The sequence below is a fragment of the Meles meles genome, chromosome 6 (genome assembly GCF_922984935.1).
Source record: "Meles meles chromosome 6, mMelMel3.1 paternal haplotype, whole genome shotgun sequence".
In the NCBI taxonomy this organism is placed as follows: Eukaryota; Metazoa; Chordata; class Mammalia; order Carnivora; family Mustelidae; genus Meles; species Meles meles.
The window spans coordinates 51,552,856-51,566,512 of NC_060071.1; the positions used below are offsets into that span (position 1 = coordinate 51,552,856).

The 13,657-nt window shown below is 40.5% G+C and overlaps 1 protein-coding gene across 5 annotated transcripts in view; it reads left to right on the plus strand.

Annotated features, from left to right (window-relative positions):
- The window catches only part of MAP2K5 (mitogen-activated protein kinase kinase 5), a 257,796-nt gene that overhangs the window by 161,496 nt on the left and 82,643 nt on the right, over nucleotides 1-13,657 (plus strand). For 4 of the 5 annotated variants that reach the window (XR_006818657.1, XM_046008023.1, XM_046008026.1 and 1 more), the window contains exon 17: nucleotides 11,143-11,172. The exons of the other annotated variant lie outside the window; for it this stretch is intronic. Coding sequence is in view for 3 of the 4 variants with exons in the window: in XM_046008023.1 (XP_045863979.1) it covers nucleotides 11,143-11,172 (30 nt within the window). In the remaining variant the exon portion in view is untranslated. The remainder of the gene's footprint in view (nucleotides 1-11,142; nucleotides 11,173-13,657) is intronic. 5 annotated transcript variants of the gene reach the window in all.

Here is a 13,657-nt window from a genome sequence, read left to right on the forward strand (position 1 = left end):
CGAGCCCCGCATTGGGCTCTCTGCTCAGTGGGGAGCCTGTTTCTCCCTCTCTCTCTGCCTGCTTCTCTGCCTACTTGTGACCTCTCTCTCTGTCAAATAAATAACTAAAAAAAAAAAAAAGAAATGCTTTGTAGAAGAAGCAGGGATGAGGTTAGATAAGATGTAGTCATTTATTCATTAATCACTCAGAATTTTTACTGAGTGTCTAATATATGCCAAGCACCATGCTAGTCACTGGGAATATGGCTGTTAATGAAACTGACAAAATCCCTTCATGGAGCCTATGTTTTAAAGAAGGTATTTGGCAACAGCAAGTCATTAGACAGAAAGAAACATCATTGTATGATAGTAGTAACTGAGTGGTGTGGTGTGTAAGTTATCTTAAATTGAGATCTGAAAGATAAGAGGCCAGTCTTCTAGTGACATCTGTCACTTCTAAATTCTGTGAGTGATAATTTGGGGAACCACGGCCACTCCCTTGAGATGTCCAATGGTAAAAACCACTGATCCTGCAATTCTGTCATGACCTGGAAGTCACTTCAAAAATCCCCTTGAAGCTGCTACAGACTGTCGCACATACTTATGTTCTGAACCGGCAAATAAAAACTTGAACATTTTTATAGCATGTATTTAGGCAATTCTTTTACAAACCTTACCTTGTACTTAGACATTAGAGCATTTTAAAATTTTTTTTAAAAAATTTTACTTATTTGAGATAGAATGAGGGGCCAGAAGGAGAGGGAGAAGCAGACTCCCCTCTGAGTGGGGAGCCCGATGTGAGGCTCAATCCCAGGACCCTGGGATTCTGACCTGAGCTGAAGGCAGAGGCCTAACTGACTGAGCCACCCAGGCATCCCTAGAATGTTTTTTAGTAGGAGAGTGTCTTCAGAACTTGTTAAACCAGATCCCTCCTCATACCATTGAGGAAACTGGGGGCCAGAGGAGGGAGGGGACATGCCCAAAGTGACAGCAAACAGCCAGTCCTGTGCAGAAGAGGACTGGAATTGAGGACTTGTGGTGCTCTGTCCTCTTTTTGCAGCTGTTGACATCTTCTTGCTCAGTGTCATTCTCACAACAAGGGTGACAGCAGAACACTTTGCATGTACCTAACACTTAACAAAATCGGTTGATAGTCATTACCTCATTTAGGCTCCCCTACACTGTGATGAGAAATGACTGAAAAATCAGTGATTTGAGGCACCCCAAGATTGTTCCACTGTATAAACATCAAAGCTCCCATTTTGCAAGTAAGGAAACAGATCAGATAAATTAAAGGACTTTTTAAGAAAGGTGAAGGGACTAGACCGGACAGCAGCAGTCAGGTTCCCTGACCCTGCCACTTTCATTATGCTGTTGAGAATAACTAGTTTTGGAAGAGAAGAGAGAAATGGTAAACATAAACGAGCAGGAAATTAGATAAAGGAAAAGACTGGTTTATCGTGATTCTGCTTGTCCGTCAAGACTGCTTTTCCCAGGCTTACTACAGCTGCTTCATATTTCATATTTCATATTTCAGACTATACATGTATCACTGGTTTTTAGAAACCAGTGCCTAGTTTATTTCCTTTTGTTGTTGTTGCTTAAGAGTTTATTTATTTATTTGACAGAGACAACACAAGCAGGGGGAGCAGCAGACAGAGGGAGAGGGAGAAGCAGACTCCCTGGTGAGCAGAGAGCACGACATGGATCATGACCTGAGCTGGAGGCAGATGCTTAACCGACTGAGCCACCCAGGAGCCTCTTAGTTTATGTTTCTAAAGAAATACAAAAATTAACCTATTCTCCAATGTGTCTGCTCTGTTAGGAAGTGGATAGGTGAGAATTCCATCTAATCAGTAAATATTTGTTGGGCGCTCTTCTGCGTTGGCTGTAAGGATACCAACTTTGTCCTCAGGAGCTCCTCAACTAGTAGGTAGAAAGGTAAATAAAAGTGAAACGGATGTGCATAGCACTGGGCAGGTGAGAGGGAGGGCCGACGTCAATGTCAAGGAAAGCATTTCAGTTATCTGTTGCTCTTAATCATGCACCCAACGTTACTGGCTTAACATCACAACCCTTTATTTACTCAGGATTCTGCAGGTTAGGAATCTCAGGGCTCAGCCATTAGATGTGGCATCTGTGGGGCCCTCCAGTGAGGGTGTAGCCAGATGGTGGTTACGAACGGAGGATCCAAGATGACTTCACTTGCACACGTGGCACTTTGGTGGGAGTGGCCACTCCATCTCTCTCTCAGGAGCAGCATACAGATGCTCCAAGTATGAGATCACTGCCTGATGATGACTCCTGTGGCTTTGAAATGTCTAGAAACAGAAGTGTAGAGTTGCTTGAACCGGTGGACTCTACCCCAGCACTGATGTTTTCTCAGGTACTCACAGCTGCATGACTCCACTGACCAGTTTAGAAATGGAGGAACACCCCCCCCCCAATGCCCCCCATACCCAGAGCTAGGTCTGCAGGGATTGTTACCATGATTGAAGTTGTGTACTATTAGAGGACACGGGTCGGCATGATACAAACGTATGGAAAGGGTGTCATTTCTTAATTCTCACTGTGAAGATTAAAATGGTTATTGAATTAAGTACACAAGATGGATTGGAAGACAGTTAACTCCAGTCTCTTTCCCTTCTTGCAACCCCTAAGCCTTTAATAAGAAGTAAGCCATTTAAATTAATCATAATGCTTAAATATGTGAAAGTGATTATTCTAAGCACTGATGTGTAAGAGGGCCTTGTCAGTTAAGACTATCAACCCGTAATACTGAAGTTTGTATGCTGTGTTCAGTAAAGTAGTGCAGCACAGAGGGACACCTGGGTGGCCCAGTCAGTTAAGCATCCGACTCTTGATCTCAGCTCAGGTCTTGATCTCAGGGTAGTGAGTTCGAGCTCCGCACTGGGCTCCATGCTGGGCAGGCATGGGGCCCACATTTTAAAAAAAGAAAAAAAAGTATTAGAGCATAGAAACAACTAACATGCACTGCCAGGTTGGGTAGGCTCTAGGAGACCTCAGCATCAGGGGGTTTACAATAATCAACAAATGCTTATTGTCAGCCGACTGCAAAATACCATTTCTGGTGTCATGGAGAACACAAAAGTATATGACTTAAGAGTCTGCCCTCAAACAAAATTTAAAATTTCCCAGAGACATAGGAAGATGCAGGACAGTAGGAAATGTCACCAGGAAGGATGTGCATTGCTGCCCAGCGAATGGTAGGAGACAGAGAATGATAGGAAGTTTGTCTTCAAACTTTGGTTCAGGGATTAACTCCCAGCGGAAGAGGAGGAGTAACTTGGGCCAAGCCCTGAAAGGATAGGTAACCTGGAGTTCTATAAAAGTAAATCATTTGCTTTCATCCATTAGGACTGAACGTTATCTCTTTTTAATGTGGAGTTTCTCACTGAATTTCCTTTCAGTGCACAGAACACCATCAAAAGAGACCTTTACAGTTGCTTCTCAGTGACTTTTAGAGATTTATATACCCAGATATTCAAATTAGCATTGCTCTGAGTAGAGAGACCCATGGAAATCAGCTTGGGACAATCAGAGTGTCTTCAAAGCTACAAAAGTGGGTCTCTTTAAATAGAGAGGGTTGTTTTCCCTGAGGGTTTTGAAGGGTCAGGGGTGGGAGGTTGGGGGAACAGGTGGTGGGTGATGGGGAGGGCACGTTTTGCATGGAGCACTGGGTGTTGTGCAAAAAGAATGAATACTGTTACGCTGAAAAAATTAATAAAAAAGGGGAAAAAAAAAGTCAGCTGCTTCATATTTACTATAGCCTACTTGAAATTATATATTGCATTTAAACCGTAGTATTCATGCAAAAAACTATTCAAAGTTTTTTGCTCTAATGTAGTATAGACAGGTAGATTGATAGATATGTACACACGCACGTACAAACACACACAGTCTGAAAGAAAACGACGCAAGAGAAGTAGCATTATGGGAGAGGAAGGAGAATTTATGTGTCCGGACAGCAGGGTTAGGACTGAGCAACGTTTAAAGATTCCAAACAATAGCATTTAGCATGAAATCTACTTTTTATCATCCTTTCCCAGCCATCAGAATGAAGAAAGACAGTGTCCAGCTGTAGCAGTGGTTGGGTAGCCGGAGAATTAGAAGTAAAGGTACTAGTGCCCGAGGGGTGGGTCATGAATTAATAATTGCTGTGTGGCGGATGAGCCCGTCAGAAGCGCTGGAAATGAGGACGTTGCCTCGCAGAGCGCTATCAATCACTCAGTGACCATAACTTCCAGTAATTAGTGTATTTTATGGGCCTTTGCTTCAGTGGCTCGAAAGCACATATGCTCCAGTTACAGCTAAACTTTGCCGGAGTAATATTCCAGGATGATTTATCCTCCTGCTGCGCTGGGATATACCCCTATATTAGGTGAAGATTGTGAACTAAGCTGCAATAAAGTGTAAGTTTAGGTACAGTTTGCCCAGGTTGAGACCTCCATGTATCATGCTTTTCAGCATCCACGGTTAGGCTACAGCAAGCCATCATTTTTAACCGTGAAACAAATAAAGCAATTAATGGAATAGCATTAGGATATTGTACTTGTGAATTACTGTTGCCCTCTCCCCATTTAAGTGTCCACTGTAATAAGACCATTTCTAATTTAAAAAAAAAAAACCCACCATACTCTATTGGAAACATTTATTTGTAATGCTGTCTTTTCTCCACTATTATTAGTAATCTGTGGGATAGGATGCAGGACCTTCCGAATGATGGAGAAGGACTTGATTTATTTCTTTGTGCGTTTGGCCTCCGTGAATTAAAATAAATTTACTTTTCATCCGTGGACTCTAGTGAGGACAAGTAGTTCTTTTAAAAATACTGGTCCATGTTAAGAAGCACTCCTGATGGGAACCTCACATTTAGGCTCTTTCGACACAAAGAAAGCATGTTATTTGCGAGCTCTCTGGAGCACTTGGCACTTCTGTACAGCTGTAATGAGTTATTTGTCGTGGTTCATCCACTCCACTGGAAGTCTCCAAGGCCTTTGCAGACAGGGTCCTTTGCCATTGCCAAAAACATCTGTAGAGCCCACAGTTCTTAGTGATTTAACAAGCTTTGCCACCAACCTGCAGTATGACCTTGGGCAAATTAATTAAGCTTCTGGTGCCTCCATTGGGCCATAATTCTGTTTGTGTTAAGGAAACCCTTAGAGTTTATAGGAAAGTGTTCTGTGAAAAGTATAAATTGAATAGGGAAGAGATATGCACAGTCCCACTCTATTCATTGTGGAGGGAAATGTTTCCACACCACTTTTAATGATGATGTCCGTGAATTTCCTTTCAGTAGACAGCAGTGGTGAGCTCATTTCTCCAAGCCGGGGTAGAAAGGTGTACACAGTTCGGCGCTTTCATTACATTTATTATCCCATCTTTAATTTTCAATATATTATAGTATCAGACAAGTTAAAACAATAACAGTAAAACAAACTAATTGTCTTTAATTAAAGTGAATTAGGTTTTGATTTTAATCTATTTGACGTAGTGAGAACTGATAACGTGGAGGGTCCCTCCGGTTATTAGGGCATATTTCTGTTGGGCCTGATGGTGTTAGTAATAACCTCTTCCTCATAGTTCTAGACACGAACAAATATGTCACTTCATCATTCTCTGTTACTCGCACTTATGCCCCTCCGCAGGGGTCGCAGATTCCACAAGTTATCTGCTAATGGCGTTATACATTAAAAATTGAAGCTTTCCTCACTCCGAGGCCTTTCAAGGCTTTGTTCTTAAGCCCTAGACACTTTGGAGTGCAGCTGCAAACTATAGGCAGAAGATTAAATTAATTTGTAACTCTTTTTTTTTTTTTTTTTTTGGTCCTACATTACTAAATCCTCCGCATTTAATTGAAACCCTACTTCAAGACGCTTTGTGTTTCTGTGTTCTTTGTTGTCAGTTTAACCTCCAAAGCACTTTAACACTGGTAAATTGCTGTTATATCCTTTGGATTGTTTTTAAACCATTCAGTAGGAGGATAGTGAAATTGATACATGGGAAGAAAAGTAAAATCTTAGGGTAGATCTTGAGGTATTTAATATTTATTATGGTTCTGTACCAGCATAGTTTCAGATGATTTAAACTCTCTCTCTCTAGGACTGTGTAAATTGGTGTGGGATGAAATCTCACCTAGGGAATTTTATGTAATCCAGTAGTTAAGTCTGATTTTTTAAAGTTTCCCTGTGTCTGAATGTTCCGAAGTGGCTGCTGCATTTCTGTAAAATGAAAGTTTAACTGCAGTGTACAATCTAAATGCAAGATCCTTAGATGGAAATTTAATTGTGTAAGCAAGGTAATTAAGAACAAGTTTTAGAACATTTCAGACTATAAAGTCCTCCTTCAGCTAGATCACGAGCTATATTGAAAATGCTTATTTTCAATTTGCAGTTATGCTGAGAAACATAGAATATGTCTAAATTAAGAATTTAAAAAAATCCAGGGCTCTTCAGTATAACTGTAAATTTGAATCTACTCATACATTGTTGATATTCTAAGAAATCTGATTCACCAAAAACATATTTTGAACTTGCTTTCTTGCTATAATGTATTTTTTCTCTTTACCATTTGTGACTTCATGACCGTAATTACTCATGTTACCAACAGAAGCCATTTTTGTTGCTTTGTAAATAAATATCTTCTTTCTCTTAAAATACAGATGTTTCCATCATCCAGTGCCTATGCATTTGGCAGTCCTTAGGATCACTCCCCCACACCCGTATTTGTTATTTAAATTAAAAATCCAGCATATTCAAATGCTACTAACTCGGGAGTATTTCATAGATTATGATTGGACAAATCAAAGATCCATAAGATGACACCAAGGAACAGTTTCAGTTGTACAGGGAGATGTTAGTGGTTTACTGTCATTGAAATGTATTCCCGATGGTGAATGTTCTCAGAGCATTCTTTCTCTGCCTTTTCCATTGTAAATTTCCCACAACAAACAGAGTATTTAGCAGTTTGCTGAATCTTAAGTATTTGGAATTAAAGTGCACTTTTTTATCTAACATTAAATAGAATCCTCTCCCTCCCCCATCTCCACCTACACCCCCCCCAAAATAAATAAAGCTTTTCCAAATCTTTTGCAGCACTGACCCCTCCCTCCTGGGAATGAAAAGGATGTGAGAGTCATTTGATGAATTGCTGGCACTTACGTGCATCCACATTTTTCAATATACTTTTTTTTTTTCGAACTGGACTTAAGCTGCCTATATTTAAATGCTTCTTTTGTAAAGATGATAAAGAGAGCAAAGATTTCTATTGGCTTAGTCCTAATCTGTTTGCTTTGTTGTAATTCTTTTTCCCCCCCTTTCCTTTAACTGTTAACCTATTTATAAATCTAAATCTACATACAAAGGTCATTGGTTGGCTGAACTTAAACCATTTTACTCAGTAAATTTAATTAAGAAAATACAGTGCAACTCATAAGCAAATGAGTTTTTTCCTAGTTTTAAACCAAACCACCCTCTTGAGTGCTGATTGCCTTGCCCGACCCCTGGTGATACAGAAACAGGCAAAATTAAAAAGGACATTAAAGCTTCATTAAATCTGAAACACATTTAGTACAGTGACATATCTGCAGGCCATTTCAGAGAAGATTACATACTCTCTTTTGTAAGTTTCCTAATTTATAATACCTTGACAATAAAAACTGGGGAAATGCAAGTAGATTAATAGACCAGTAGGGGTAAAAGATACAAAGATACAGAATGGCCCCAGGTCTGTCTGTCTCTGAAATACTCACTCATAGCATATGTGATCCCTCTTCCTCATAAGGGTTCCGTGTTTATTTTGACTTTTGACAGCCTCACGAGGAACCTGTTCTTCACGCAGCCATATCTGCTAAGAGACCTTTTCCTTTCTTACCTTCTCCTAATTGAACTTGATAAAAGGGGTCTAGGGCCTGGCTATACATTTCCTTCTATTTTGCTGCAAGACAAATAGTGAGGAACAAAAACACCACAGTTGCATTTAACCTCGAAGGACAGGACATACACGGAAGGCAGCTTCCTCTCCCGGGGCCTTCACACGACTGCTTTTGATACCGGCCTAATGGTGCCACTGCCAGTTTGCCCTGGTGCAAAATTGGAATCCTCGGCCTGCTACTGGAGCAGCACGGTGGTGACAGGCTGCAGGAGAGGAAATGATGGTTGTACCACTCTGGTCAAGGACAAGGAACCATTCTCTGTCCTCTGGCTCCAGAGAGGTCAGAGCTGCAAGATGCGTGAGCACAGTTCTCCCAGAAATGTAGTTGACAGGACTGAGATTTCGTAGGATGTCAGGGAAGTACACACAAAGCAAAGCCGGTCCCAGGAGTGATGAGTTCACCGGTTCAAGCACTGCCAGCCACCTGTTTCCAAGCAGACAGGTATGGAGAGGCTCCCAGCTGACCAGCCTGCACTGAATTGTCTCTCTGTGTGCATGGTGGTATCTTATAGGGTAAATGAATGATAGCGGTCCTCCTTATTACATCGTGCCAGTTATGACAGAGGGCACCAAGTAGCTGAGTGCACGTTCCCAAGTTGATTGTAGCCTGGCCTTGCCAGAGAACAATAATGACTTGAGAATTTGAGGCTTTGTGTTCAAGTGGAAAGAATTTGTATTTTTCATTTTAGGCCACTTTTTTTTTTAAGCCTTCTGTTGATCATTGCTTATTTTGTCCTTTAACAAAAACCAGCATCCCATATTGGTAACGGCCGGCCTAATTTAGATTTTAACTCTGTGTGTTGTGGGCGAGTTCTTCTGCCGGTAAGCCATGTGGACAGAATTCTTCACCGTCCTCAGTGACACATTAACCATATACCCGAGTGCTTATGGAATGGCTTGAGATAGAATACTCTAAGTGTTGTCTACTCGTCATTACATTGTTAGCCTTTTTAGATGAGAGATCCTCCTCTTGGTAGTTTGATAATTCCAAATGGAAGGATATGCAAAACCTGCCATCCACAGGTGAGTGTGATGACAGGTGACAGGTTTTCTTGAGCTGTCACTGCCTGTCAGGTCAAGAAAACTTGTCCAAATGCTTTGCGTATGAATACTGCCATAGCAGACCACAGCAGCTCCTCCTAAATCAATGTGCACACTCTCATTGGCCAAAAACACACTGTATTAACAAAATATAAGGCAAGTGGATTGCCTGTATTGGGTAAGATTAGAGTAGGGGGAGTGGAGAGTGGCATCTCCCCCCTTCCTAACAGTATATAGGGGCGCCTGAGTGGCTCCATCAGTGAAGTGGCTGCCTTCAGCTCAGGTCATGATCCTAGGGTCCTAGGATCAAGCCCCGCATCAGGCTCCCTGCTTGGGGAGAGTCTGCTTCTCCCTCCCCCTCTGCTGCTCCCCCTTGCTTGTGCACTCTCTCTCACTCTCTGTCAAATAAATAAAATCTTTTAAAAAGCAGTATGTAGACCAGAAACATAATCACACAAACCCGAAGGGGAATTTGATTAACATCCACACTCTCTCTCCATCGTGCCATCTTGTGATGTTTTTGCTATCTATACTTTATACTAATCCCTTGATTAATGGTATTTACTAAGTGAAATAATGGTAGTATAACTTTATGTCTTGAAAATCGATGAACTCTGAGCATATAAGAATGAGTGCAAGGTAATGAAACTGACTAGGCATTACAGAACACACACACACACATAAAAATATACATCCAAATGAGTGTTGGCCTTTTCAAAGCAGTCACCTTACAAGGTCATGTGGTTTATTCCTGTTACATTGCTCTTGCTCAGACTGGTTTTAGATCTTTGAAAATTAACCTCAGCATCTTCATGTCTGTTCTTATTAAGGGACAAAATATTTATTCTTTGAAGGTGGCTTTGGGTTTTGATAATACCCACAGGCCATTCAAACCTTAGTCAACAAATAATTCACATGATCAAAAAGCTGATGGGGTATAATTTTAAGTCCAAGATAAAATGCAGTTCTAATAAAATGAAGTAAGTGTTCTTTTGTTCTTTGAAATGATTCTAAATACAATTCCAAAAGAGTTCGATAATGTTTCTGTAGTGTCCTTGTTTTTCAAATAAATGCATAACTTCTCAAGATGTAGAAAAGCAATGTAAAACTATGGAAAGAACACTGGATTAAGTTGCAAGTCTTAGAGTCAGGCCCCAGGCTTCTCCTGATTAACTGTGTGGGAACCTCTTCAATGGAACTCTTGGGTTCTAATCTGTGAAGTGGGTTGTTGCTCTCTTGGATTCATTCCAGCTTCAAAGTTCCCTGATACAGCAATTCTACTTTGAAAGGAGTTACAAGTACATAGAAAGGATTTCGGGCCTGAGGGTGGGCCACGTTATGAAGTTGCAAAACTTGGCCACTATTTACTTTAACTATGTTACAGTATATTTGGTCAATTTTCTCTTATTACTTTATATCCACTCTGTTCCTGGTTGAATCATTGTATTTTTACACGTGAGAATTCTAAGATTAAAGTTAAGTGACTGGCCTAGAAACATATGGCAGTTTACAAATCAAGAAAAAATTGGGAGCGCTCTATAGATTCATGGTCCCAGTTTCCTACCTAGACTGCTATGTAGTTCCGACTTCACAGTCTTGAAATGGCCACTTTCCTAGTAGTGGTAGCTCTTTTTTTTTCCTGTGGATAGAAAATGAGTGAAAAAACTAATACATTGATGAAAATAGTGGCAAAATTCTCTATTTCATATGGCCCATTCCCCATTTCCTACAACACTGCCTGTGTACTTGTTACTAAAAACTCTACAGAACCATGGGCTGCGAACAGTAAGGTGTTTCCATCTTACAGGAGGAAAAGCCTGTGGTCTCCTCCGGTTTTGTATCTCTGTCTAGATGAAAACTGTGGCATACAGGTCAATGTGTGAATAATGCCCGTAAAGCCGGGACTGTTCCTAAGAGAAACCACATTAATCGCAATGTTCAGTTGTTAAAATTAGAATATTTTATCAGGGATGCAACATTGCCCTTTGAAAATGTCCATTCTAAATACAACTTTTAATGTAATTACAGCAGTAGTTTAGCTCCTGCATCCAGGGTTGTGAGCTTTTTACAGTTGCTGGGTGTAGTTCTGAAATGGAGTACTTGTCTGTCTTAAGGAGATCTGCCCTGCATGCAAATCTATAACTAGACAAATATTATTTCCTTTCCCAGCTTGCTCTTGGGAGGTTTCCATATCCTCAGGTAAGATTGTTCATTACTGCCGTTTGCCACTGTGACATTCATTCCTATGTATGAAGGTACAGGGAACAATTGTGAACATTTGAGCCACATACAAATAAATCTGTCCTGTTAAATTGAAAAGTGATATCTTTAAGGAGTCATTTAGAAGTCTCTATTGATTTTTGATTTTCTTAAACTCCACATTTTTTTTTCCTCTTTGTTAAAGGTTGAAAGGCAGGATCGTGCTCATCCTTTGTGTGACATTGGTGATGTTTTGCCTTATCCTAGCCCCGTGCCATGTGCTCACAATGAGGTTAGAGGAGAGGCATAGCCTCTTCTTGATACACTGTTTGAGCTTTTGGTTTCAGTTAAAATTATTTCAATTAAAGGGTTGAGATGAAGGGTGAAAATACGTGATCTAGATCATCATTTTTGCTAAACAAATAGGCCCCCGATTTTATGGGGGTGTGATTCCAAATATACTGTTTTTTTATCCGCATTTGTAAGAAAACAAACTGTCCATTATATTACCATTATTGATGACAATCTTTATAATTTCTTTAAGATTTTTACGTAGCAGGGTGCTAGCACTTAAAATATAAAGCTGTTTCGTGGTTGGAAAATGATTCCCTGGTGTGTGCCGGGCGAAATAAGTGAAATGTCTAGAAGGATGAAAAATGCACGGATTGACTGTTTTCCTCTGGTTGGTGCTCACTGTTTTTCTGGCATCTTGGTCTGTATAGGCCAAAGTGCCTGGAGGCATGTCTGATTTAAAGGTGGTGTTGGTCTCTGCTCTTTAAGCATCTATTAACTTGCTATTATTATGCAAATAAGTGTTGTATTACACATACTAATTTATGCATGGTTAGATTATGCAGATGCATCACAAACATGGTTATTGAATAATAGGATGGGGCTCATTCACTCTACCATCTTTATAAGCTGTTTTAAGCAAATTCTCTTGGTACCCATGTGGACATTTAAAGACCCTTCACTTGCTGAAATGTGTCTTTTGTATCCTTTTTCTTTTACAGTTAAAGCCATCGGATGAGTGGGAGAGAAATTGTCTAAGTTATTAGGTTCAAGAGTGTTACACTTGCTTGTCAAATTTGTAGGCTTCTTTGTTTAAACATAATCTTTTCCTTAAAGAGAAAATCTAAAATGTAATCACTGGCATGCATGCTAGCATTTAGTCAGATTTTAGTGTATACAGCCTTGCTGCTTAGCTCTAGGTAGCCCATCAAATTAAAATCACATTTTCAGGATTTATAGCTCATTAGAATATTTATCTTGGTAAGCCTCTTATTCTGTCAGTAATGTTCGACCAATTTATGCAATCCCCTAAAATTTTGTAAATGCCGAAGACCCTGTTACATGTCTTCTCTCCGAGAAGGCTTAGTGAAAAACTTGTAAGGCATCTCATAAAAGTGCCAGAGATTGAGAACGTAGCTATATTCTTGAGATTTCTAATGTGTCGAGTAATTAACTAGTGAGATCTGGTAAGAGATGAGTCTAAGAAGCAGATAGCTGTTGCGTTTGACATAGGAAGCATTTGGATGCCCTGGTCAAATTTGGGAGGGAGGCTGTACACCTTCGCAGTTCTGTTTTCTCCGATGTTTAAGTATACGTTTACTTGATCAGTCAAGTGGAAGCTGGAAAATTCTAATGTGCTGGACTCCCTATTAGCAATAACCTTGATGCCAGAGTTGGGGGAAAGCCGTATTCCTTGAATCGTGATAGAATATTGTCACCAAACTGGGAGTTGTATCTGAAATAATAGAAGCAGCTTTGATGCCATTAGGCCTATTTCCCAGATCTTTCAACAGAAGTTTGTGTGCTTCATTGGCTAGAATCAGCAGTGACGTTTGGTTGAGTTGGCATTTATTTTACTGGTATTGCACAGCAGACTGGAGACTGGGAAAGGGGACTGTATTGATGTCTTTTATGCCCCTCACTTTGTCCTCAAAGTACATGAGGAACAATGTTCATTTTCATTGTATTCCAGACACAGGATTATGAATAATACCTTCTTTTTGGCCCATCGTATCTCACGTGAACCCCAAAGCACTCTGTGAGATGGCATCCCCTCCATAAATGGGACATATGGAATGTTCGATTTGCTCAGTGTTGAACTGCAGTGGGGTTGGTTCCTTGGAATCCCAAGTGTAGTAGGCAGGAGTGAATCACAGACATCACCGAATCAAACCTCTGTACCATATTCTGGAAGCAGACATCTACACTCTGCTTGAATACCTCGAGTGATAGGAAAGTCACAACTTTAGAAACAGCCATCCAGTCAAAGCAGAATTCTGTTCACCTAGCCAAGGACTGACTGCTTCATCCTAATTGTCACCCACTGGTCCGGTCCTTGAACACATGAAAACCTTTCATAGGTGCTCATGATCACATAGTTTTGTATCCCTTCTGTCCAGGGCTGAGAACAATCCCAGGACATGGCTGCTTTGAACTCAAAGCACAGAACAGAATTTCTAATCGTCAACCAAAG